The 24,794-nt window shown below is 39.4% G+C and overlaps 2 protein-coding genes across 2 annotated transcripts; one reads left to right on the top strand and one right to left on the bottom strand.

The window, feature by feature from the left end:
- Window positions 1–590: 590 nt before the first annotated feature.
- On the top strand, window positions 591–3,294 carry LOC118430867. Its single transcript, XM_035841903.1, has 3 exons — window positions 591–806; window positions 1,494–1,710; window positions 3,268–3,294. The coding sequence occupies exons 1-3, from the start codon at window positions 709–711 to the stop codon at window positions 3,292–3,294; spliced, it is 342 nt and encodes a 113-aa protein (XP_035697796.1). The 5' UTR covers window positions 591–708.
- On the bottom strand, window positions 1,771–24,572 carry LOC118430808 (transient receptor potential cation channel subfamily M member-like 2). Its single transcript, XM_035841832.1, has 12 exons — window positions 24,457–24,572; window positions 23,869–23,968; window positions 23,489–23,711; window positions 23,222–23,343; window positions 13,622–13,730; window positions 13,205–13,345; window positions 9,013–9,270; window positions 8,509–8,695; window positions 8,283–8,367; window positions 7,605–7,789; window positions 5,305–5,431; window positions 1,771–5,029 (listed from the first exon to the last, which is right to left on the bottom strand). The coding sequence occupies exons 1-12, from the start codon at window positions 24,539–24,541 to the stop codon at window positions 4,906–4,908; spliced, it is 1,746 nt and encodes a 581-aa protein (XP_035697725.1). The 5' UTR covers window positions 24,542–24,572; the 3' UTR covers window positions 1,771–4,905.
- Between the last annotated feature and the right edge of the window lie 222 nt (window positions 24,573–24,794).

The following is a 24,794-nucleotide window of genomic DNA, read 5'->3' as shown; positions in this document are numbered from 1 at the left end:
GCCAACATTTCCCAACAAAAAGGCTTCTTACACTTACTTTTGCAAGCCATCTTCTATGGCATCAAAATGCTAATTCTGCGCATGTCTGTAATGGTGACCTTTCACCCTTAACTGTTGAAAATTATCCATTTTTTAGAATCTTTGGGTTGGTAAGTCTGGAAATCAACCATAGCTGGTGAATTCTTTGTCAAAGGATTTACTAGTAGCATACTATGTACAGATTAGTCCTTTGCAGTAATGCAAGTTTGCAATCATGTCTGGCTACATGTAACTCTCCTGGCAAACTAGAAGCCACATTTGGCCAAATTGTGCTATGTTTCAGCAACAAAATAAGTTCTGCAAAATTTCCAATTGTCCATCCCATTTTCTTTATGTCTGGTGGAGACTACTAAATAAAAATGCTCATCTCTTTTACTTTCACTTCACTTTCACTTTATTTGTTTAACCAGGAGAGTACACTCAGGTCAAAGCTTGACCTGCTTTTCTGGCTATCAATGATAATACAGTAATGACACATTTCTATAACAACATAAACTATGAAATCGTTTATCTCTCTTAGAAGTTTCAACTCTGATATTCTCCTTTCTTCTCCCTGCCTGCCCAGATGACACACGATACTCGGAGCCTCAGGGTAACCTAGCCAACTGCACCTGGTACAGCAACAACTGCTGCTGTCGCCGCACGGAGGTCACGTCCGTGGCCAGCTCCATGTACCCGCTCTTCGGCGCCACGCAGAAGTGTCGCAACGTCCTCAACTACATGATGTGTTACTTCTGCAGTCCTGAACAGTACCTCTGGTACTATGAGTAAGTAGTGTTTGTTTGTTAAACAGTTTGTTTGTGTTTTTTATTAACAGCACAATGTACTACTAGTACTTCTGTAGCCATAAGCAGTACCTCAGGTACTACGAGTAAGTAGTGTTTGTTTGTTTGTTTGTTTGTTTATGAACTACATGATGTGCTACTTCTGCAGTCCTGAGCAGTACCTCTGGTACTATGAGTAAGTAGTGGTAGTGTTTGTTGTTGTTAGTCCTATGTGCAAGTAGTGTTTGTTTATAAAGTACATGATGTGCTACTTTTCGGTACCAAACAGTACCTTTGGTACTATTGTAAGTTGTGCTTGTGTGTATGTTTGTTTATAAACTACATGGTACTTCTTCAACCCTGATGAGTACCTCTGTTACTATGACTGAGTATGAGCAATTGGTCCTATTCATTTGTTTTACTATGTAAGAGGAGTACAGTCAGGAATTTATGATATTGATATTTGGTCCCATACAGATAAAAGGTTACAAAACCAGCATATTCCTTGAAAGACAAGTATGATTATACTTTTCACAGATATGATTTTTATATTTCCTCAGTAAAGACCCAGAACTATCCTGTGGCAGGTTATGTGAGCTAGTGTACTGGGCAGGGAGTAATAGAAAGTGAAAATGAAACATGTAGAAAACACGAATGATGATTGTGTTTTTTCTTTTATATTTACTGCAGCAACAGAGTTCACATCTGCGGGCGGTTCTGTGAGCTTGTGTACCGGGAGTGTGGCTCAGCGTCGTACGAAGGTGTGACCATCGCGTCGGCGTACGAGAGTGGCTGGGATTTCTGCCAGGCTCAGACCTACCTGGTGGTGGACGAACTGCCGTGCTTTGACTACGATCCAAAAGTGTTCGGGGGAGGGGGGATTGTGAAGGGGAATAGGGAAGGGATAGTGGGGTTAGCTCTGTTGGTTTTAATGTTGAATTTTAGATACACCATGTGACAAATGTAGGGAGAAGAGTGGTGTCTTTATGTCTTTTTTGTCCTGCCATTGTACATTGCATCAACTTCTAAAGACTATGTCTAGAAATGCTGTTTATATTTTTTTCTGTCATGACAATGTTGCTCACAGGCTCAAGTACGAAACGATATCTAAGTTGAGGTATGATTTACATTTTTTGAATTGAACTGTAGAGGAAGATTCAGTTTTAAAGGAAGCTACTGGGGGGATTAATATTAAAAGACATTTGCTTTCATAAAAATACCTTCATAAGGTTCTGGGTTTATGCATAATTATATTTAATGTTCCAATGGTTATGCATACTGTTGAGAATGGATTGTACTGCTGGATTCAATTATGTCGTAACTCATGATCAGGATATGGCCTTTATTCTTAAGATTCTTATGATCACTGTCATTAACAAAAGTGCCAACTGTGTTTCAAAATTAGTCGATAGCCCGTGAATAAGCCACCAACTACCTGGTAATTTTGAGGATGCTAGACCTACTTAACCATGGGAAGAGCAGTACACCATTGTAGTGATAGTACAGACTATATACTTTGGCAAGATGGTTTTTATACTCATAATATATAGTATTTATTATTTTACATAACTCATAATTTATGGGAAGGGTGAATTGTGGACAAAATGTATTAAGTACACAACAGTCAGACATTTAAGAGCAGAACAGGTTATTTTATTGATTGAGAGAAAAACCAAATATGAAAAAAAGTTGATATTTATGGAACACATGAAAGATAGTTAATACGTGTAATATTATGTAAGTATCATTAATTAGAATGCCAAAATGATGTATGAAAACATCTTTCAATTAACCTTTTGCACCAGGTCACTGAGCTTAGATAACCTTTCTTATGAACACAAAGTCAGAATCTTTTTTTCTGAAGAATTGTAGCCTGTATGCTCGTATATATAAATAAGCTGTCATACCCAACATTTATATGCTTTCTATTTAGTGACTCTATTTAAACTTTACTACACAAAGTAGTAGTGTAGATTGTTGTACAAAGCTTGTGCGATAAAGCAATATGCCAGAAGAATATTTGATATTCATGGTATCAGTACTTAAAATAATATTAGTACTTATGATAATATATTGATTTAGATAACATTGATGATAATGTACTACTTTTAATTGTTTCCTTGTAAGCTAAGATAGGCCAAATAAATCACAAAAAGTGGGAACTCACTCACTCCGGCGAGCTCGCAATATTGCCAAAATTTGTTATGACAAACTGTAGATGATGTTAGTTGAAGCATACCAGCTTAGTTCAGATGGTTATAAGTATTGTACAAAATGATAGAAAATTTAAATGTTTCTTATCACCACTTCGTTGAAGCCATGTGCTATAAGACAAACAATATCATAATGTAGCAATTTGCTAATTTTAGGTACACGTCCCTCTTATGTAGTAACTGATATTAAAGCTGAACTGGTATACATGATCCCCATGAAGAACAATTCAAACTCTTTTTCTATTACACAGACTTTCAGTTCATCCAACAACGGATAGTGAGTGAGCGAGTGAACACATCCCGTCGCCAAATAACCATGCCTTTATTCAAGATTTTAACTCTTATTCATGTATATAATTGCTAAAGAGTACCTACTCCAATAGCAAACGACTGCATGGACCTGTGTTCCCCAAAAACCGACGAACGCTAGCAAAAACATCTTAAACTTCTTGACGAAGGTAACAATAAAATTATGTACACTGTTGTGATACTGTCCAGCGCAACTTTCATAGTGCTTCGTCAAAATCATGTAGTCTCTGCCTGACTCAGGCCTGGGCGAATAATAAATTATTTATTTTATTCCATTTTATGATGATAGGGGGCTTTGGCAAAGTTAGGAATAAAAGCCTAGTATGGGTAAACTGGCCTAGGAGTGAACTGACCGGCCTGTGCTGGATAGACTGTAGATGACTGACTGAAATCCCATGGCAACTTATTTGGCCAAATTCATCTCTTTTTTTCATCTACGGTAGCTGACACGTCTGCTTGGAGACTAAAAACATAACCCCTTCTTAATTTCTTGGAAAAATAAACAGCACGCCCACTGCATGACATTTGTTTTTCTGACGAACTTATATTAGACCAACCAAAATAATCTACATCTACTGTCCCCCAAATCAGGTCTCATCATGTAATGCATGAGATTTCTCAGCTTGCTTCATCAATTATGTAAATTTGGTACAGATTACCGTAATTGTCACTTGACGATATAAATTATCACACAAACTATCAACACACCAACACAACACACCAACTATCATGACAATCCGTCCATCTTTTTTTTAGTTTTTCCCTTCTAAAGTCTAAAACAACATCGGCTCCTGCAGTTAAAAAGCCGCTAGGGGCCCAAAATTACACGACTACCCAAAAACGTATTCGTACACTACTAAAAATCATGAACCTGAACATTTTACCTCCAACTTCGAAACTCCGCTGCAGTACCATTATCGAACTTGGCCTTCGTTTTCACAACCCCTACCTATCCAACCAATATCATGCAAAACCATATGCATCCGCAACTCCTCGAGTTATGCTGTCCGCAAACAAACGCACACATGTACTCGGCCCGCTGCACTGCCGACGGAAAGTGCTCCGCCAACCATTTTCGAATTCGACCTTTGTTTCTGCAACACTCAAATACCAAGTATCATGAAAGTCCATCCACAGCTTCTCTAGTTATATGCTGTTGACCTACATATCATCACACAACATCATGTCTCAACCGAAAATATAACCTTCTTGGTGAAGGTAATCAAATACCAAAGGTCATTACCTACATGAAAAGTGGAGGTTTAGCTTCTGGTGTGCGTATGTGTGTGTACTGTCTATGTTTCCGGATAATAAGTATCAGCATAACTTTTTAATCGGTGGAGTCAAATTTGGGCCCCTGGCGTGTGACCTTGGTACTGCAGCAGAACGTATGTATCTTTCGTATCTCTTAACATGCTATGTATCTGGACATGCTGTGGTCTTGATTTTTTGGCAGATATCTTGTGATGATTAAGAAGTGGGTTTGGGCCCCCTAATTTCAATTTTTGAAAGTGTCGTAGGACTGACCGGAAATAGCGTCTAACTTTTTTTTACAATTACATGTATATTGTTTCCCTTCTTTATGTTTTAGGCAGCCGCTGTTCCAGCAGGTCCTTAATTGAACCCAAGTGATCTTCAAGTTTAGACATGCGGTGCTGAAGGTCAGTGACGGCGTCGGTGATGCAGGTAGTCGCAGAGTCAGGTCTACAACAAAAAAAATGGGATTAACAATTAATGCTTGATGAACTTCAGGTGTCCCTAAGTTGTACGGAATCCAGAAGGGCTTCAAAGATCACCACCCCGTTGCTCGTAGTTGAAATTAAATGTTGCAAATAAAGACGTTCTTTTATTGGGTATTTAGGAAATAAAACAACAAACCCTGCATGCACCCTTCACTTTTCGTGGCAGTGACGATATGATGATAAAAGGATATAGGTCATGATTAAAATTATTGGTAAGTATGATTAATTTGTATAGACCTTTCGCTGTTGGTGGTATCCTGGATTTCTTCATTCTCAAGGTGCGGGTTTTTCGTGAAGTAGTTTGTTGCTGCAGCTCTCTCGACCAACTGCAGTCTGCCGACGTACTCTTCTGAGAACTTACGATCTGCAAACAACGAAAAACAAATTACTACACTTTGGGGCGTGATAACTTAAGGTGCGCTCCCACAGCACTTGTGTCAAGCTTGCGTTGCGTGGGGTTCGAAAGATACTCAACGAATTTCATATATAAAGAACGAATTTTATTTTGTTTAGTGTATTTTGTCGTTTTCTAAGTCATACTTTTACGTATTACGCAATATCTAAACTATACAAAAATCGGAGAAAATAACAAAACAGTGACGCAGTGATCGAACCCCGCAGTGACGCAAGCTTGTGGGAGCGCACCTTTATGGTCTGCAAATAACAAAGAAAAGGTTGATTATACTCGGCTGGGACATTACAGCCTGTACTCATCATACAAACAAGTTAATGACATCTCAGGTTAACAAAACAAAAACGAAAAAAATTCAATGTTAACATAAACTTTGTCTTGACTTCGTCTTACTTTTGTGTCCTATCGGACTAAATTGTCTTCAATTCATTTGCATATCAATTCATAGTTCGTGGAAAAATACCAGCTGATAGACAGATCTTAATCAGTGTCACTGACTAAAGGTAATGTATGCTATCTAATACGTCTTACCATTTCCACAATCTTAGTTAAAATCAGATGCTTACGTAACCTTTTTTTTGGCGTAGCTTAATGTTATGGGGAGAATGTTGCCCCCCACAAAGCTATAGTGTTCCTTGGCTTAATTTTCTTCAACAAGATTTTATTATGGATTCGCAACCAACAATCTTGTTTGCTATTAACGAAGAGTTCGGAGACCTCATAGATCCATGAAATGTCAAGACCCCTTGCAGATTTCTTGTTCTCATTGATTGTGCAAACAACATGGAATTATAAAAATCTACTTTAATTATGAGGGTGGTGTTAACAAAAAATTGTGTATGTGTAAAAGTCTTGTTTGGCAAAATTCCATGTTAACAGTCTGTCATAAATTATGCAAATGCATTGCACATTTACAAAGTCTGTGTATCGTAGTGTAAAAGTTTCACTAAATTACACTTGTCATAAGTAGGTTATCCCCCACCATTTACCACTATATAGAATTATGGCTCTTTCGCATTGATTATGTAAATTATACTCTTATTTGCCTAATTAGTAAAACTAAAAGACCCAGGAGGTCTTGGGTACAAATCCTGCCATGTCATCGATCTTGTGCCCTTGGGAAAGGAACTTTAAACGAATTTCCCCACTTCACTCAGGTGAAAATAAGTATCAAGCGTCGGTCGAATAGGACGTTGAATGAAGGTCCCGTGTTTGGGGAGAGCCACGCCCTACGTAGAGCGAAAAAGAGTAGGGCATGCCCCGGTGTGCAAAGATACAAATCCTTCTGTCGGTAGTGGGTGATTAACTTAATCACCCGGATGGAGGCCTGACAATCTTTCGTCTTGTATCAGCCACACGGTGATTTACATCATTCACCCGGACGGGAGACCTGGCGCATCCCCGTCTTGTATTAGCTAACGAAAGGGTATGTCACCCCGTAAGGGGCGGTATAACCCCCACCATACGTTGACTGATGATGATGATGATGAGTATTTGTTAATGTCTCACCTGTCATGAATTGAACTTCACGTGTATAAAAGTCCTACACTGGAGTTACAGATTATTCTCATTAATTATGCAAATTAAAGTCTTCTCTTAATCTGAATTGTATTGTAAATATATCCGTCTAAACTACCTGCATACAGAATATCACTGAAATATGCCTTCCCTTTGTTTAGTTATTCACCCTAAAATATTTTTACAAAAACAATCCCTACATTCTCCCACACGACGTCTTCCATAAATCAAAAGCCCTCTAAAATATCAAGACCATAGGATGTCCAGGACGAAAGATGCATAAACCGGACGTTCTGCATCAATTGACCTTGACATTCGTCTTGCCAACCCCTATCTACATGCCAAATACCATTACAATTCAACCAGAGGTTCTTAGGTTATGCTGACCACAAATATCCGGAAACAGACAGACCGACACGCACACACAAACAGACACACACAGAGACAGGCACACCAAGAACTATACCTCCGATTTTTCATGGTGGTAAGAACAGCACATATACACAGCGCTGAGATGAATATATAAAGTCTTCATGAGACGTGCACAGCATAATGAAACGACTTTCTCATTGACGTCGTCATGAAAAGACTTAAACTTTCTGCTTACTGAAGTCGTTGAAGTCCTCTTTGTGTTTATGCCTGAGCCAGAGCCAGCGCCCGAACCTCCAGGCGAGGCCCAGGATGATGAAGGGTGGAGGGCCCCAAGGTCGGTCGTGAAACTCAAGGATATATTCGTTGCGGTTAAAGCGCCAGACCTGCTCCGAGTTGTCCTGAATCTTCTGGAAGGTGTAGCTGGGGATGGGGCCGGGGGTGATGGAATGTTAGCGAGGTGTAAAAAAGCTTCATCAGGTTCTTTAGCATGTCGTGGCAGGACATACAATTCAGTTGAACACTGACGGTACCACTACTAGCACATCTGTTAGTTGCACATACGACTTAAATTATGTTTAATTCCACGCAAAAATTCTCCACATTGCCACTGTTTCTAGTTTCTACACCCACCCTTCACCGCTACTTGAAAACTTAGAATTTCGAATATTTACAACGTAAACATATTTTATTTTCAACTCTTTCTTTTCACAGCCAATACATAACCCACAATCTTTCCGAAACATTTCTTTTCTTAATTTTTGTTAACAGATTCACAGCCACGTAGGAAGTAAATACTGTCCGTTTTGTGAAAAATGTTCGAAGTGGATAACTTAAGATGGTTAACCTTTGTAGGTTAAAATTTGTAGCTTACACAGAGATGTACACGGGCATTGCATTAAGTCTATATAATTACCTGAACATGGCAATCAGCAGATTCAATATAAGCACATTCGTCAGCAGCATATACAGAGCCTGAAGAACAGTGACCAACGGAGAGCCTGTGTGGGAAGAAGGGAAATATTCTTCTATAAAACGGTGTTGGAAATTACAGTTCAACTCTAGTTAGAATAACTTCTATCAAATCGATTTGAAAGCAGATTAACTTTCAAGTTGATAGTTTGGGCGGATAGTGTACTGACCTAGAATCGTCCCGTCCGCATTGTCAATAAAAAGCTCTCCGTAGACCTGCCAGTAGGGGATGAGGAAGACGTCCCTGAGGAGTGGCCACCCCAGCGGGCTGTTGGGGTAAAGTAGCGCGTGCCGCATCACGCCGTACGCAAAGATGAACAACAGCATGATGCCCAGGAAGATACCCAGGTCCACCAACTGGGGGAGAGGTGGTCAAATTTTTGTTCATATTGCCGCACAAGATATTATGTCAATCTACATATCTACATCCTACCACATCTATCCATCTACCTATATCAATATATTGAAAAAATCGCTTTGACTATCTAATATATATATATATATGTGTATATATATATATATGTATATATATATATATATATATATATATATATATATATATATATATATATATATATATATATTAGTAGGGAGGTGAGATTTTTTTAATCTGACGTGTCATTAAACACGTTAGTAATAACTGTATTACCACCGATCGTTAAAATTCAAATCACCATTTTCTGGATCATGATGACTTTGGGTCCAATTTTCGCGTGCACCAGGAACAGCTGTGCCATCCTTAAGAATGAGGACCCCAGGGTGATACAGTATATGCCTCGCACATATTCGAACCCCGGCCCGGCCGCCACCGTCAAGCGCAGCACTAGCGACAGCAGGAACATCAGGTGGAGAACACAGTCCATCTTGTTCCAGAAGCTGCCAAACCAGATCTTGACTTTGTGCCAGCGCGATTTTGGGTGTTCCACACAGATCTTAAATGAATACAGAGAAAATTATGGATCCGGATCAGAACAGTATTAAAGATAATGTTCATTCAGGCTCTACGTATACAGAAACTGAACAGAAATCACTGAAGTATACCCGGACTGATTGATGTATTGATTTAGAGGCTTCTGCAGCTTAGTCGCGGAATGATTTATAGACTTCTGCAAGGATGTTAAAAAAAATCAATAAAACTAGAAAAGTAACATTTTTGGAAAAATGCAGAATGTAGGCGAAGGGAAAAGAAAGCAAAAATCGCAAGAAAAGAAACAACAAGAAAGGCAATATTTTCGCGAAAATGCAGCAAAAAAAAAGTTTAAAAATTTTCGTCCATGATGTTGATCCCGGAGCGTGGGATTACAGCGCGTGAATAATACCACTGAGCTAGTTCTACAACATGTTGTCAAAACTGTTTTTAACAGGTATACAAATGTATTGCGTAGCTTGAACACGACCGTTCACCGTTGAATTTGCAAGATTCCAAGGTCCAATTTTCTGAACATTATGTTTTTGTGTGAAAATTTATAAATCTCGTTCATTCCATGGCGGGCAACTTCTTCTTTGAGCGCCTGTTTGGTCGAACGCATGGCCGATGTACTGCCGTCTCAGCTGCTATTATCAAACTGCATGCCGAATGCCATTTTGTGTTCTGTGCGTTGATTGGTTCACCTCTGCGTACACCCGAGACAGTCCGCGACTTTATTCCAATGAAAAATCTGGAAACGCGGAGTATATGTTTACAGCTTCCATTTTTTCTAAGTTCTGATTGGCTATTATCAAACTCGATGCCGATTGTGTTCTGTGCGTTGATAGGTTCACCTCTGACGTAAAACCGAGAAAGTGCGACTTTAAGCCAATCAAAAAGCTTGAAACGTGGAGTACATGTTTAAAGCTTGCATTCTTTCTGATTTCCGGTTGGAATATACAAATATCTGAGGAAACTAGAAAGGCAACATTTTTGAAAAAAATGCAGGATGTGGGCGAAGGGAAAAGAAAGCAAAAATCGCAGGAAAAGAAGCAATTTAGAGCTTTCGTAAATTTCATGCGATTGACTAACACATTAACATAATTTGCGATTGACTAACACATTAACATAATTAGGATTTTACCATGGTCAATATTGACCGAAGGAGGCCATATAACATAATTTATGCATGGTTGACTAACATACATGTCACGATCATAAAATTCCCATTATTAATCATAAAGTGGTTTTGCAATTTTTACATAAATTATGCAAATAAGTTTCTCATTACCATATTTGGTATCTGCTTACATTCCACCTATCATAATTAACATGTGTTACATGTATTGAGGTCCAGTTATTGAAAACAACGGAACTATACAATTTTCTCATTAATTATGCGAATTAAGTCCTCATTTGCATAACATGTATATCATTATGAACATTTTTTGCCTAAGCTACCTGCATGCCTAAAATGCAGTCAATCCGTCGTTCCTGTCTGCAGTTATCCTCTTTGGAGTGTCTTGACAAACACACCCCTGCAGTTCCACAATTAGATGTTAGGGGGCTGAAACTTGCCCCAATTGTTTATGGCACTAAAAGCTATCTACTACCTTGATCTCAAGACTACAGCATATCTGGAACAAGAGATACATTGAAGAAACTGCTATTTTATTTTATTTTATTTTATTTTATTTATTTGCCAATGATACAACTCATTACACGGATCTGCCTAGGCAGCTTTTGGGCTGGTAGCGGCAGATCCACAGAGGTTTGTTGTTTGGAGTTTCCGTCTCCTAGGAGGACTTCCGACCAAGGATGCAAGGGGTTCCTCCTACCCCTGACTCATGTGTCATGGCGGGTGCGTCATGCCCGAACATGCCCCTATGGCCTTTCACCACCACAAAGGCCTGTCACTGCCACTAGCCGCAGCTATGTACTCATTTACACCTGAGTTAGGTGAGGAAAGTCATGTAAAGTGCCTTTCCCAAGGGCACAAGATCGGTGACACGGCAAGCGGATTTGAACCCGGGACCTCTCGGGCCTGAGACCAACGCGCTCCCGATCGTGCCACGCGGTCCCACAATGCTATGATAGAATGTTGTCATTAATTATGCAAATTTGCCCCTATTTTGAACAATTAGTATCTCATTTTGTACAACATTGTCTGAGGTACCTACATACCAAAAATCATGAAAATCCGTTGTTCCCTTCTTGAGTTATCCTCTTCAGAAGTTTTTGACAAAAATGCCCCCGCTATCCCAAAACTAGACGCTAGGGGGCCAAAACTTATGTCACTTCTTCCTGAGCACAAGAGCTATCTAATACTCAAAAATGATGACCATAGCATGTTTAGAACACCGAAATAGCAAAACCGGAAGTTGCGCTGCAGTACCAAGGGGAGCCGCTAGGGGGCCCAAAATCTAATCATTTCCAGCTTTCATCACATCCTACCAACACACCAAGTATGAAACCAATCCACCCAACCGTTCTTGAGTTATCTTGTTTACACACACACAGACACACAGACACACAGACACACAGACAAACACAGGGTAAAATATAACCTCCATTCCATTACATTTCATGGAGGTAAAAACATTGTCTGTCCACGGATTCGATCCCGGAGCGTTGGTTTGCCACGCGTGAATAATCCCATTGAGCCAATTATACAACATATTACGAGCGCACGTTTTAACAGGTATAGAAATGTATTGCGTTGCTTGAAAAAACCCGCGAGCTTCCGCTGGCTATTTTTCTCGCTTATAATCGAGGGTATTTCACTAAAATTTGGACAGAATGCTAGAATATTTTTTGTGGGGCATTTTTATGTTGTTATTTAGCCGATTAGATGCTCTGAACTTGCTGCATTTTCAACGTTTTTCGGCCCCGTAACCGGTTCTACCCAACGTCCAATACCCCTACTTTTTGTGATACTGCGCTGCCGAGTGACATTTTGTGACCTGTGCGTTGATAGGTTTACCCCTGACGTATCCAACAGACAGTCAGAATGTTAGCCAATCAAACAGCTGGAAACGTGGACTGCATGCTACAGGTTCCATTTTTTCTGAGTTTTGATTGGTCGGGTGGAATATCTGTAGAGACTACTAAATGTGTGACTTCACCCACATAAAAAAAACCTATATGTTGGCTTCGCCCACATAACTAGAGTTCCACGAGCACATACCTTTGCCAAATAAATCAGGTTTATTATGTAGAATGATGTTTGTAGACATACATGTGTTACTGATTACATTTTATTACATTTCGCCATTAATCATGCATGATTAATATCAAGTTGTATCAAGCATCACTTAAGCTATCAGCATACCAAAAATCATGATGATATTTTGTCCCTTCTTGACTTATTATCTTTCAAAGTATGTGACAAGTTTGCATCGAATGGAGTGAATTCATGAACTTTCCTCATTAGCTGTTGATTTGCATAATCTGTATCTCATTATGTAGGTCTTCACTTAGGCTATCTACATCCAAATAATTATGTTGATCCGTCAACACGTTCTTGAGTTATTCTCATCCAAAGTTTGAAAGGAAACCGACGCCTGCAGTTCCAAAAAAAGCCGCTAGGGAGCCCAAACTCACAGCACTTACTCTCTGCGACTACCTGGACGTGACAACTGTACAAACAAGTATTTGCTGCTCTTGAAACCTATATTTCCTCCGCAAACGGTTCTCCACTCGGACCAATCTATACTGTAGCATTGTTACTCAATAGTTACCTGTACGTAGACTAGACCTCTGGCCCCCAAGTTTCAAACCTATATGTCAAGTCTAACTAATGTTCTACTCAATAAGGTTTGTCTTTAGGCTTAATCTTCTTGTTTCATTTAAAGTTGTCTATTTCAGTAGTTGAGCTAATCATGTGTATTCTATGCGTAAATGTATGTATGTGTTGGCACCCAATATTAGCTTAGCTCTCAATAAAAGTATCTTCTCACCTGTCTGATTTCCTCAAACAGCAAACTGGTCAGCCGGGCGATCGTCAGGTACTCCAGGATGCTGATGGGATTCTCCTCCAGAGGATGCAGGTCCGTCAGGATGAAGATGCTGAAGATCACCATGTATGCCATGTAGAACACCTGCAACAAAGGTCACATTGCAGCATTAAATATCAAAGTTTTAAGCTCTAATACAAAACATGTATCAGAAAACTAAGTTAATTTGAGGATATTGACCATTCTAACAGCCAGGCCAAATACTTTATCACAGAACGCCGCGTAAAACATGCAGACATTATAATTATAAAGGTCAAAGTTCTAGATATATCATAAGGACACATAACTACAGGCTAACTGGTGTATTTTTTGGATTTGTAAAAAAATCAGGGAAAATAATTTGGTAGCTTTCCTGCTTACGTAAGTGTACATGAACTTGGTAATTGGAGCCACATGGAAGTTAGAAATGGCCTGGAGCGGCCCGATGCCCTGTGCCTTGCGCTGCCACGGCCAGGAAACACTCGAGAATCTGAAGTAACAGAAAAACGTAAGTCAGTCACCAAAAGATCTATCTGTAGAATAAAGTTACAAAGTTTGCACGTCACCAGTTAGCCGAAAAAATACGAACACATGACTTCCTCAAATGAACAAAGGTTTTTATGAAGAGTGTCCGTTTTTGTGACATTATTAATCGGTGATGTCATGCTCCTGACTTTTATAGTTTTCACTAGATTATAGAGCTATGATCTAATTTCGTATATTCAATGAAAGTAATGTCACAATATTTTGTCTTTATCTTCTTACCTCCTTCACTTTTTCAAACACTTCAATCTAAATACTACGTTTTAGGCCCAAGAGTTCATTCAGTAGCCTGAATTGACTAAACACCTGCAGAACTACTCTTAAAACACCTATACAAAACTACAACAACATGTGAGAAACGAATGTGTTCTCACGAGATATAGGTCGAAATGAGATTGTAAAACAGAATAAAAGAAAACCCTGTTTATGTCTGTTGATTTGTTACTGTTTACTGCAATTGGGTTTTTAATGTGAAAGAGGGGTGTGCACTTCTTTCCCCACCCTCTCGTCCACAGGCGCACTATATAGCTAAGTCCTACAGGGACAACTGTATGCAACGTGTAAGGTGGCCCCAGCAGACGCGGCTTTGTTGTTTGGAGTTTCCGTCTCTTGGTATATATAGGTGTATATTGGTGAAACAGGAAGGACTTTTGTGACGAGATTAGAAGAACACAAGAAAGAAGCTAACAACTTATGCCATCAAATACACAAGAGCTCAGAGAAGACATGCACTAAAAGAGGAAAAGAAGTCGGCAGTGACAGATCATATGGCCAAGAACAATTGTGTAATTGACTGGGAGGGGGCCAGGGTCATAGACAGGGAAGACAACAGGCGGGCACGGTGGATTAAGGAGGCCATCTGGATAAGAAAGTCAACCCCAGTGATGAACCGGGATGAGGGATCGGAAGATACAAGCTAAGCCATGTTTGGGACTGTTTTCTCACCTCTAAAGCGACACCTTCATCGGCTACATATAGCGGTGAGAAGCAGAACTCCAGTTAGAAGCTCTGACGAAGGTGTCTGACATCGAGAATTAGTAGATAAAATTACCTCGGCCATAGAAAAGAATGAATTCACCATTGGTGTGTTTCTGGACCTGTCGAAAGCATTCGACACCGTGAACCATAAAATTTTATTAGAAAAACGTAACTGCTATGGCTTTCAAGGATATGTTTTCACATGGCTAAAAGACTATTTATCTAACAGAAAACAGCATGTTTCCAATAATACCTACTCCTCAGATACAAGATCAATTTCCTGTGGCGTCCCTCAAGGTTCTATTATGGGTCCTTTATTATTTCTCATTTATATCAACGATTTGGCTTATGTATCTAATGAACTATATGCACTACTATTTGCAGATGATACTAACTTGTTTTCATCACATTCCGACCTTGATATATTAGTCAGTAAAATCAATAGAGAATTAGACAAAGTAAACAAGTGGTTCCAAATCAACAAATTATCCTTAAATGTTAAGAAAACAAATTTCATTATTTTTGCAGGGAAGAAAAAATACAACAAGGAAAATGTTAAAATAGCTATTAATAATACACCAATTAACCAAGTTACGCACACATGTTTCTTAGGTGTCACCATTGATGACAAACTTACCTGGAAAAAACTTATTGACCTTATTTGTAAAAAAATCTATAAAAACAAGAGTTCGTAGACCTCAGGCCTGCATGAAATGTATTGGGTGTCTGTAGACGTATTGTGTATTTTTATTTCCTTTTTGTCTGCGGTACGTGGTTGGAAAAGTGAGATTTTTATCGTGTTGGTTGTGCACCATGCAAAAGTCTGAAATTCTTTTTTTCTGAATTTGTAAGTTTGGACATGGATGAACATTACTTATTTTGGATTTCTTAAGTACATAACCAACCCAGTACCTTAAAGTTGTTGAGACAACTTTTTGCTACTTTTTTTTCAGATGGCCCATCCAGTTATTCTGTCACATGATATTCTCAGTACTGATATCTTCCTATTTCAATGTACTCACCTGATGCAGCTGCTAAGTCTCCTTGGTGTGTGTTCTTTCAATGACATTCATTAAAGATTTGTTTCTGGAGTGATATATCACTTGACATTGGAAGGTTATTTGCATAATTTGACCACTGGTACTTTTACAGTAGTTCCACAGACAATATACAAAGTGATAGCCCCCATGCAACAGCAACAATTAGTCCCCAGGGTGGTATCATATTTTCATTCAATCTGACCAACCCAACCAACCAACCCAAGTCTAACCGTAAAGATCGCAGTTTTTTTTATCTGCACGCTGTCATATTGAACAATCTTTCATTTTTTGTTTGCTTACCGCTTCCAAGTGATTGAAAATTCAAATACTACTACGTGACTTTCATTAGAAATAAAAGTCCCTGACTACGTTGTTGTCTCGCTAACACTTCCGGTAACTTCAACCACAAAATTTTTAATAAAAAAGGACTTTAAAACCCATTCAAAATGAACTGTTTGATAGAAGATCCCTTTCTTTCAGTGATGACCTGCTAAGTTATGGCTACGCACTGAAATAATCGCCTAAACCCTGACTCCCGCTGTCGGGAGCCCGACGGGTTCTCTTTATACGCAGTTTGAAGTTGTCGGGGACTCCCGCTGAGCCTACGGGCATACACTTCGGAGTGGACGGGAGGAAATTTGAAGACAACGGGACTACAACGACGGGAACTCTCTTTACACGGGGCTCCCGCTCTCGCCAGTGCCGCTCTCGCGAAAACCGTAATGTAAAGTGGGCCTAAATATCTTGTAGTATCTAAGCCAAAATTAACAACAGAATTTAAAGGGGCATTTCACTCCACAAGGGAGTGTTATTTTCCGATATATATTAATTCTAGGAAGTAATAAATGCATACTACTTCACATTATACGATAGAGTACCCAGTTGCTCCACGTGCCTCAAATGCATTCAGTCTGCTACTAAACTCCCCAAGTACCCTCTAATTGAATTAATCCTATGACTGAATGCAATGCGAAACTGTTAGGTAAGGTTACAAAACTAATTTCAGGTTCGCTAAGAAATCTCGTCTTGTTCTTGTATTCTTTGCTATCTTATGAGCAATTTGCCTTCTCGGTGTGCTTAGCGAACCTCATTTATTCCGAAAATATGCACGATAAACAAAGTGTCTATGCGTATAGGGAATGCATGGGTAGGGTCTGCATAGGTTTAGTGAGTGTCATAGTGTTTTACAAAACACACATCGCGCAATTCATCCCAAGGTGAATTCCACAAAATTCGACTGACTATGTATTCATTGACACATTATCTATTGGAAAACACAACCCCCTTCTCGAGTGGAATGCCCCTTTAATAATCAAAATGTCCTTGTCAATCCCATTTATAGATGGCAAACTGCTGGCAATGGAAACTTTTAAAAGTTCAGAAAGCTGTTGTATAGCCAGTCAGCCAACACCCATCAAACATCCCTCAAAACCAATGAGCAGTTGCTTAGAAGGGGGAAACAAATTATCATATAGTTGCAGTGACAAAATGCACCAGATGATACTCAACAAAGCCTCCACCACTTAAACCTGCATCTGGGGCTCTGGCAGGCTCCTGGGAATAGGCTGAGACATAAGGCTGAGAAGCGTAAAATCTGGCCCAGTCAGGCGCAGTGTTAATTACATCATTTTGGCAGGACTTGACAACCAACCTCCCAAACTGCTGGACTGGCCTAGAAAATAAGACACACAGTGGTGTTCCCTTTGACACTTCCAGTCTAGTACAGTGTATCATTTTTACTCTAAACCAACACTACATGCATATATTATGAATGGAAATGTGCCACTTTTGTACTGTAGTTTCCTTATTGTTGCCACTAAAACAGGGGATACAAAGTAACCCGATACATTGAAGGTGACCTACATGTAGGCGCCTGCAAACCAGATGACGGCTAGCCTTAGCACAACCAAGCAGATATTGGGGGATGTCCCAACCACACAAAAACAGGGTCAACCTACAGTATCAAGTTCAAGCACTAGGAGGCCCAAAATCAAACCTGACCACCAGGACACCAGCACCAATTCATGTACCAAATAGCAACACAATGGCACCTTGCGTTCCGGAGATACAGCGCACGCCCCGTGCCCGCACAAAAGGTAACCTGGAATGTCAAGTTCAAGCACCAAGGGCGCCAAAATCAAATTTGAGAATTATTCAGCCACCGACGACACATGTGCCAAATATCATCGCGCCCGCACCAACCGTTCAGAAGATATATCTCCGGAAAAACCCCTACCGGACACAAAATTCGACCTGATGTGTCAAGTTCAAACGCGACTAGGCCCAAAGTCAATCCTAGGCAACAGGCAACAACTCCCCACCCATGCACCAAAAATCGTCGCAATGGCGCGCATCGTTCCGGACACACAGCGCCAAAAGTGCCCCAAACACACAAAAAATGCCATCTTCAATGTCAAGGTCAAGCACCAGGAGGCCCAAAGTCACACCTGAGTGTCAAGCTACCACCCCCAACCCACGTATTAAAAATCGTCGTGCTCGCACCATCCGTTCACGAGATACAGCGCCCTACATCCCCAGCTACCAAAAATTCCCACCAGCATGAAAACCATACCTGCTACATACATACAGGTATTGTCAGAAAAATCGCAACGCTACTATCTTCTAAAACATATATGATATTATACTATAGTTTACTATATCCCTACCTTGCATATTGTAACATCGTATGGGCCAGTAAATATTCTACATCACTTAAACCTCTACTTCTTCTGCAGAAACGCTTCGTCCGAATAGTCTCAAATGTGTCGTATACATTCCCTTCTGCATCTTTGTTTCGTAATCTAAAAGTAATAACTATATATGATATAAACAAACTACAAAGTTGCCTTTTCGTTCACAAAACAATTAATAGTTCTTGTATACCAAAGCAATTTCAGAACCTTTTCCATCACAATTCAGACCACCATCATTACAATACTAGACAGTGTAACAATTTAAAACAGATACAAGTAAAAACACAACAAAGAAAGTTTTCCATGCTGTTCAGGTGTCCGCAAATCTGGAATAGTTTAAGTGAAACCTTACATATTTGTCATTCATTTTCCATCTTCAAAAACCTGTTAAAAAAGTCATTATTAGATAATCAAACATTTAACTAATCTCCTATTCATTGTTCCTCTATTTCTATTGTTATCATTTGTATGCCATTTCAATTATTACCTTTGCCAGAATGGCTAAGGTTATGTTTTAGGCTTGTGGGTCTCTGTGTGTGTGTGTGTGTGTGTTAACAGCATAACTCGAGAAGCCTTGGATGGATCCCGATGATATTTGGTAGGTGGATAGGGGTCGGGAAAACGAAGGTCAAGTTCGATAATGGGCCCCCTAGCGGCCTGCTAAGGTACTGCAGCAGAACCTCAATTTTTGATATCTCGTGTTCTGGACATGCTGTGGTTATGATTTTTGAGTGGCAGGTAGCCCTTGTGGCAGACAGTAAGTACTTTAAGTTTGGACCCCCTAGCGGCTTGTTTAGGACTGCAGTAGCCGATTTCCTTTCAAACTTTGGACGAGAATAACTCGAGAACGTGTTGATAGATCGTCACGATTTTTGGTTTGTAGATAGCCCAAGTAACAATGTACATTATGGAATACTTATTATGCAAATTAGTAACTTATTTGCATAATTAATGAGGAAAGTTTATAAATCCACTGCATTTCATGATAGGACTTTCAAACTTGTCACATATATAGATGAGAAAGAGAGAAATATCAATGCATATCAATTATGCAAATGACGACCTCATTTGCATAATTGATGAGAAAATATAAACGTGTTGACGGATCGTCATGATTTTTGGTATGTAGATAGCCAAAGGGAAGACTTACATGATGGAATTCTAATTATGCAAATCGACAGCTAATTTGCATAATTAATGAGGGAAGTTTGTAAATCCACTGCATTCCTTTATAGGACTTTCAAACTTGTCACACTTGTAGCTGAGAAAGAAAGAAATATCTATACATATTAATTATGCAGATGATTATCTCATTTGCATAATTAATGGCAAAATATGAACATGTTGACGGATCGTCATGATTTTTGGTATGTAGATATCCTAAGTAAGACCTTACATAATGAGATATCAATTATAGAAATTAACAGCTAATTTGCATAATTAATGCGGAACTGAGAAAGATGGCAGAGAGTAAGAGGTGTATGTTTGGGTCCGGTAAGGTCTTTTCTTGAACTGCAGGAGCCAGTTTAGTTTCCTATTTTGAAAGAGAATAAGTCAAGAAGGGATGAAAGGATCATCATGATTTTTGGTATGCTGATAGCTTAAGTGATGCTTGATATTTTTAATTTAATATCATTATGTAAATAGGGATCTAATTTGTATAAGCAATGGCGAAATGTTATGAACCAACTCCGGGCATATAAAATAAAATGTAATGAGTAACACATTTATGTCTACAGACATCATTCTACATAACAAACCTGGTTTATTTGGCAAAGGTATGTGTTCGTGGAACTCTAGTCTTATTTGAATTTGTGTTCCTCTATTTCTATTGTTATCATTTGTATGCCATTTAAATTATCTCATTTGAATTTGTGTTCAATAGTTTGTTAGGAGGAGGTCTCCCATAAGCCTTTTTGGCTTCTACCTCCCTCTCGCACAGTTTTTAACCTTCAGTTATCTTTACTGTATGCATGTCCTTTTTTTTATGTGCAAATAAATAAAATCAATCAAAATCGAAACGTAAGCAATGTAAGTACCCACTGGTTGTGAAATAAGAATTCTCCTTCATCCTATATTCTACCAACCTGATGAAACTATTTTCGGGAGGAATTTCAACCTTGCAGATATTATCGAGACGAAGTTGTGTTGATATTACAGTCCAAATGTGAAATACTATAATCAAAATATAAGTAGCATTAAATTTAAAACGGAACATGAAAATCTTACAACGTCAACAATTACGCCGTAAAGATAGAGTTTTGCACATTGACGACATTTTCTTTTTAGATTCACCCGATACATACAGGATTCATGGTCCTAAGCATGGAATCCTGGCAAAGGATTCATGCTAGGCACTAATGTAAAGGAATCCTTTAGTCCTTCAAAGGATTCCTTTGATATGCTGGGAGCATAAATCGTGAATCCAAGGGATTCACGCACAGACTAACGGGAAGGTTTCACTTCGATCTCACAAAATGGCGGCGCCCCTGAATTTACGTGGGTCCAGCCAGAGGACCGAAAGTGAAATTATAAGGTCATCGATGGAAATTTGGTGTAGATAGGCATTAGATAGTTGGTAAAATGATCCAAGTAAAATTTTTGGCATAAACTACTTTAAAATGCTTAATTTCAGCACTTTTCTAAGGGGAAATTGGTTTTCTTTTGGCCTCCTGCCGTAAATTCCAGTGACCCCACACACCTGCGCAGCCTGGGCTTTCGCGAGAGTTAATTGAATTTAATGGAGCCAGCCAATTAGCGCAGAGGAAGACGAATGCTAATTAATATTCATAAGCTGGCTTCCAATGCCTTATATACAGACAGAAACACATGCTTATTACAGCCTTACAGTGGCCATACATGTGTGTGTCACCCTTTGCCCGGTTTAAGATTGTAGTTTGCGAGGATTTGGAGTTCAGACAGGGTCATTTGAGAGGTAGCGGACGGTACGCATGCATCGAACGTTAGAATACAAGTCTTTGTCGTTGAATTAATCAACATTCCGCATGGCGATATCAATCATTTTCGGCAGAGTTAACTTTGGTAGGGTTAGTTGAGACATTTGAGAAAATGTTACTTGGTGGAAAACGCGGGAAAATTGGCCAGTTTGCGTTTAGTTTCGATACGTCGGTTTGACAGTGGCGAAAATGATTATTTTCTCATCAATATTTCTCGTCATGACTATTTGAACTGTAAATCTAAACAATTGGCTTACATGTGCAATTTTTATATGAATAAAGATCAGTGGGTACTAAAATTATGTGTAACTTATTGCTCTTCGTCAATAGATCAGCATTTTTTTCTATAGTGGCAATATGTCAATAGTGGCCACATTTCTCTCACTGTACTGGAAAGAAAAGTGATGTATTTTTTCCCGAGCAAATGTAGGTACTTCTAATGTTGTTGTTGTTTTTTATCACGTAAACTTTGTACATTCAAATTGTAAGTAACTTTAAACTGCCAGAGTTTTAGCCCAATAAAACACTCTTAGTACCAGGGTATCACCACTGGCCCCGAAAAGAAACCCTCGAACAAGGTAGAAACCCCTATCCTCCGGGTCTCGCACGCTACGAGCAGGAAATTATAACACTAACACAACAAGATTACGCCCGTTGGCTGTTGCATACAAAGTAAAACAATTTAACAGTGGTGTGCAGGAGGATATACTTAACAAAGAAGGAAATGAAATATATAGATAAGGCCACATCAAGTTAAGTTGTTGGTCCTGGAATTTTTCAGAAAAGAAATGAAGAAGAAATGAATTGAAAGACCAGTAAATTCTTTTGAAAATTCGAGACGTCTCCGTTTATGTAATGGCTCATACAAAACAAGAAGAAGATTTAAGTTTTCAGTTTGAAAAAAAAAAACCACTCTTACTACACAGTACCTACTCTCCAAGCAGAGGTTAGGCTCCGGCTGTTCTTTTAATGTTTTTTTAGTCGTTTTTATCGGGCTTTCTATTTTGTCATTTTTCTTGAAGTACGCCAGCCAACCAGTAGGTTTTGACACAGTAAGATATAAAAAAAATAGAAAGCCTGATAAAAAAGACTTTAAAAAAACGTTAAAAAAACAGCCGGAGCCTAACCTCAGCTTGGAGAGTACACAGTACCTGCACCTGCTTGATAATTATTAAAACGCATGCCATACTTGAATAAAAGAAAAGTTCACTGCAATGATAAATGTACCCACATCACTAGGAGCTGATAACGGTACTTAGACGTAGTTCTTGTACTGTAAATTGTTGAATGGCTTCATGTAATTTCATGATGAAAATCTTCTAAATGGAAGATGCGGTGTTTTTTTTTTCACTTTCAGAAAAATAGGAGCTGCCGCGATTCTAAAAAAAAATTAGGCTGTGGAAGATTATATTCTTCCATATGGGCCCGGGGCATATTGAGCAAGCTCTGTTTTGACTTGGAATCAATTCACAATATTAGTTCTCTTTTGGGGATAACTTACAGTCAAAATGTTCCATTATTGCGCAGGGGTGACTTGGAACAGTCCAATGTTGCATGGGAATGGGTATATGCTGTATTTGCACCCAAGCAAATGTCGGCCTTTCTATTTACTAAAAGTGATTTTTCAAATGGGTGATTTTGGAACAGTCTATTGTTGGATGGGGAGGGAGATGGCTGAAATATACTGTATTTGCTCTCAAGCAAATGTCGGCCTTTCTAGTGTATTTTCTGTGTTTTGCCTGTGTTACATGTATGTTAACTTAGTGCTACCTGTCTTGGCCGCCTGCCTGCTGCACACTGTCCTCCTGCTTTCGATCCTTCACCTGGACCTCAAACTTGATGGTGAAGATGGGCAGGAACATCATGAAGGGCAGGAACATCGACGAGAGAACCTGCAACAATGTAAAAGGAACCCCGTCACACCATTTGGCAGAAAACATAAGTACACTTTCCACTTGGCCAATGCTACTATTTTTCCAAGTCCCAGGGTAGAATTTTGTTGGTCTAGAGAGACCTAAGAAAGATGAAAATACCAACCCTCCACCAGGTTGTATAGGGCGCCATCTTGCCCATCCAGACCTTGTTGAGTTTTGACTGCCAGGCGTCCAAACTCATGAACTTGACGTGTCGACTCGAGTAGGCGATCGCCAAGCAGGTCGTGTTGCCCCAGTTTTCCTGACGACGGATCAGCAGATCCTGTGATGTCTTGTCCAATCTGTAACATTCGCTGATAACCCCACAGGCAAGCCTTTCAAACTCACTGCACATGGAAAATCCCAAGAAGGTTTGGGAAGTTATTTTTTCACTTTTTGGATACCAATGCATGTACATATATATTTGCATGTTCGTAAAGTAAGGACTTACTTGGAAAGATGTATGTGGATATACTTTTATATATTGGCATATTGATAACATACTCGGCATGGTTGTTGAGATCCAGACTGAGATCTAGCTTCCCCTTAGAATCAGCAAACTTGGCCAAGGACTTCAGAACCTTGCTGGCCGTCAAGGCAGAAGCTACAGGAAGATTCCAACAAAACAGTACAGTTATAGCGTGGTCACAGCAGGCTCCATGTATGCATTAACAAAACAGCACTGTTATAGGATGGCCCCAGTATGCACAGTAAAGTTCTAAGAAAACAATACAATTATAGCATGACCACGATAGGTTACAACTAAATAACATAATTGTAGCATCACAACAGTGCGCAAGAGGAATATTAAAACAAAATAGAACGGCTATAGCACAAAAGTACGGCCTTTTCAAACAACACAGCACAAATGTAGCGCCGCAATGATAAGTACACGGCATGAGATTAACTACAACTTATCAGAAAAATAAAAGGAAGGGTTCGCAGCCGGTTTTGCTGTCATGTGGTTATGCCTAAGTCAGTTTGATGCTCAGGCTGCAATGTTGACAGGGTGACCCTGCCCCCTGTTCCTTATGGTGTTCGACATTAACATCTATAACATCAAAGAAATCATCAAAATGTCAGAATTCTCACCGACATGGTCCTTGCCCATCCTCCAGAAGAGCCGCGCCAGTTTTCGCCGGTTCATCATGACCGCCCACAGAAGCAGGTGCTGCATCGGGTTGGGAACGGGAGGATCTTTGACTTGGTCAGGATTCGTGTCCTCCGCCTTACTGTTAATAAGTACATTAACAACAGTGAAATACAAAAAGTGACCGGAAACCTTACACTTCTGTGAATTAGAGCTTAGCGAGGGTAATATAAGCGGAATTTGTGGTTTTCAAATATTTACCTTTGATCTAAAGATGGTACGGTCAGAAATTAAAGTTGTAAATATGAATGGTTTCTTAAAAAAACACTGTCACTGTCAC

This window comes from Branchiostoma floridae, chromosome 14 (assembly GCF_000003815.2).
Source record: "Branchiostoma floridae strain S238N-H82 chromosome 14, Bfl_VNyyK, whole genome shotgun sequence".
Lineage (NCBI taxonomy): Eukaryota > Metazoa > Chordata > Leptocardii > Amphioxiformes > Branchiostomatidae > Branchiostoma > Branchiostoma floridae.
Note: the sequence above shows the minus strand (reverse complement) of the source record. Positions and strands in the feature narration are given on the sequence as shown.

What these genes read in the sequence shown, in the direction of transcription:
- LOC118430808 (XM_035841832.1), bottom strand. Translation starts at nt 24,541, where the DNA reads ATGCAGCACCTGCTTCTGTGGGCGGTCATGATGAACCGGCGAAAACTG. An exon ending in GATGGGCAAGGACCATGTCG is followed by an intron (nt 23,969 to 24,456) that starts GTGAGAATTCTG and finishes ATCTTCCTGTAG; the next exon opens with CTTCTGCCTTGACGGCCAGC. An exon ending in GATACCACCAACAGCGAAAG is followed by an intron (nt 5,030 to 5,304) that starts GTCTATACAAAT and finishes TTTTTGTTGTAG; the next exon opens with ACCTGACTCTGCGACTACCT.
- LOC118430867 (XM_035841903.1), top strand. Translation starts at nt 709, where the DNA reads ATGTACCCGCTCTTCGGCGCCACGCAGAAGTGTCGCAACGTCCTCAAC. An exon ending in CAGTACCTCTGGTACTATGA is followed by an intron (nt 807 to 1,493) that starts GTAAGTAGTGTT and finishes TATTTACTGCAG; the next exon opens with CAACAGAGTTCACATCTGCG. An exon ending in AGGGGAATAGGGAAGGGATA is followed by an intron (nt 1,711 to 3,267) that starts GTGGGGTTAGCT and finishes TCTATTACACAG; the next exon opens with ACTTTCAGTTCATCCAACAA.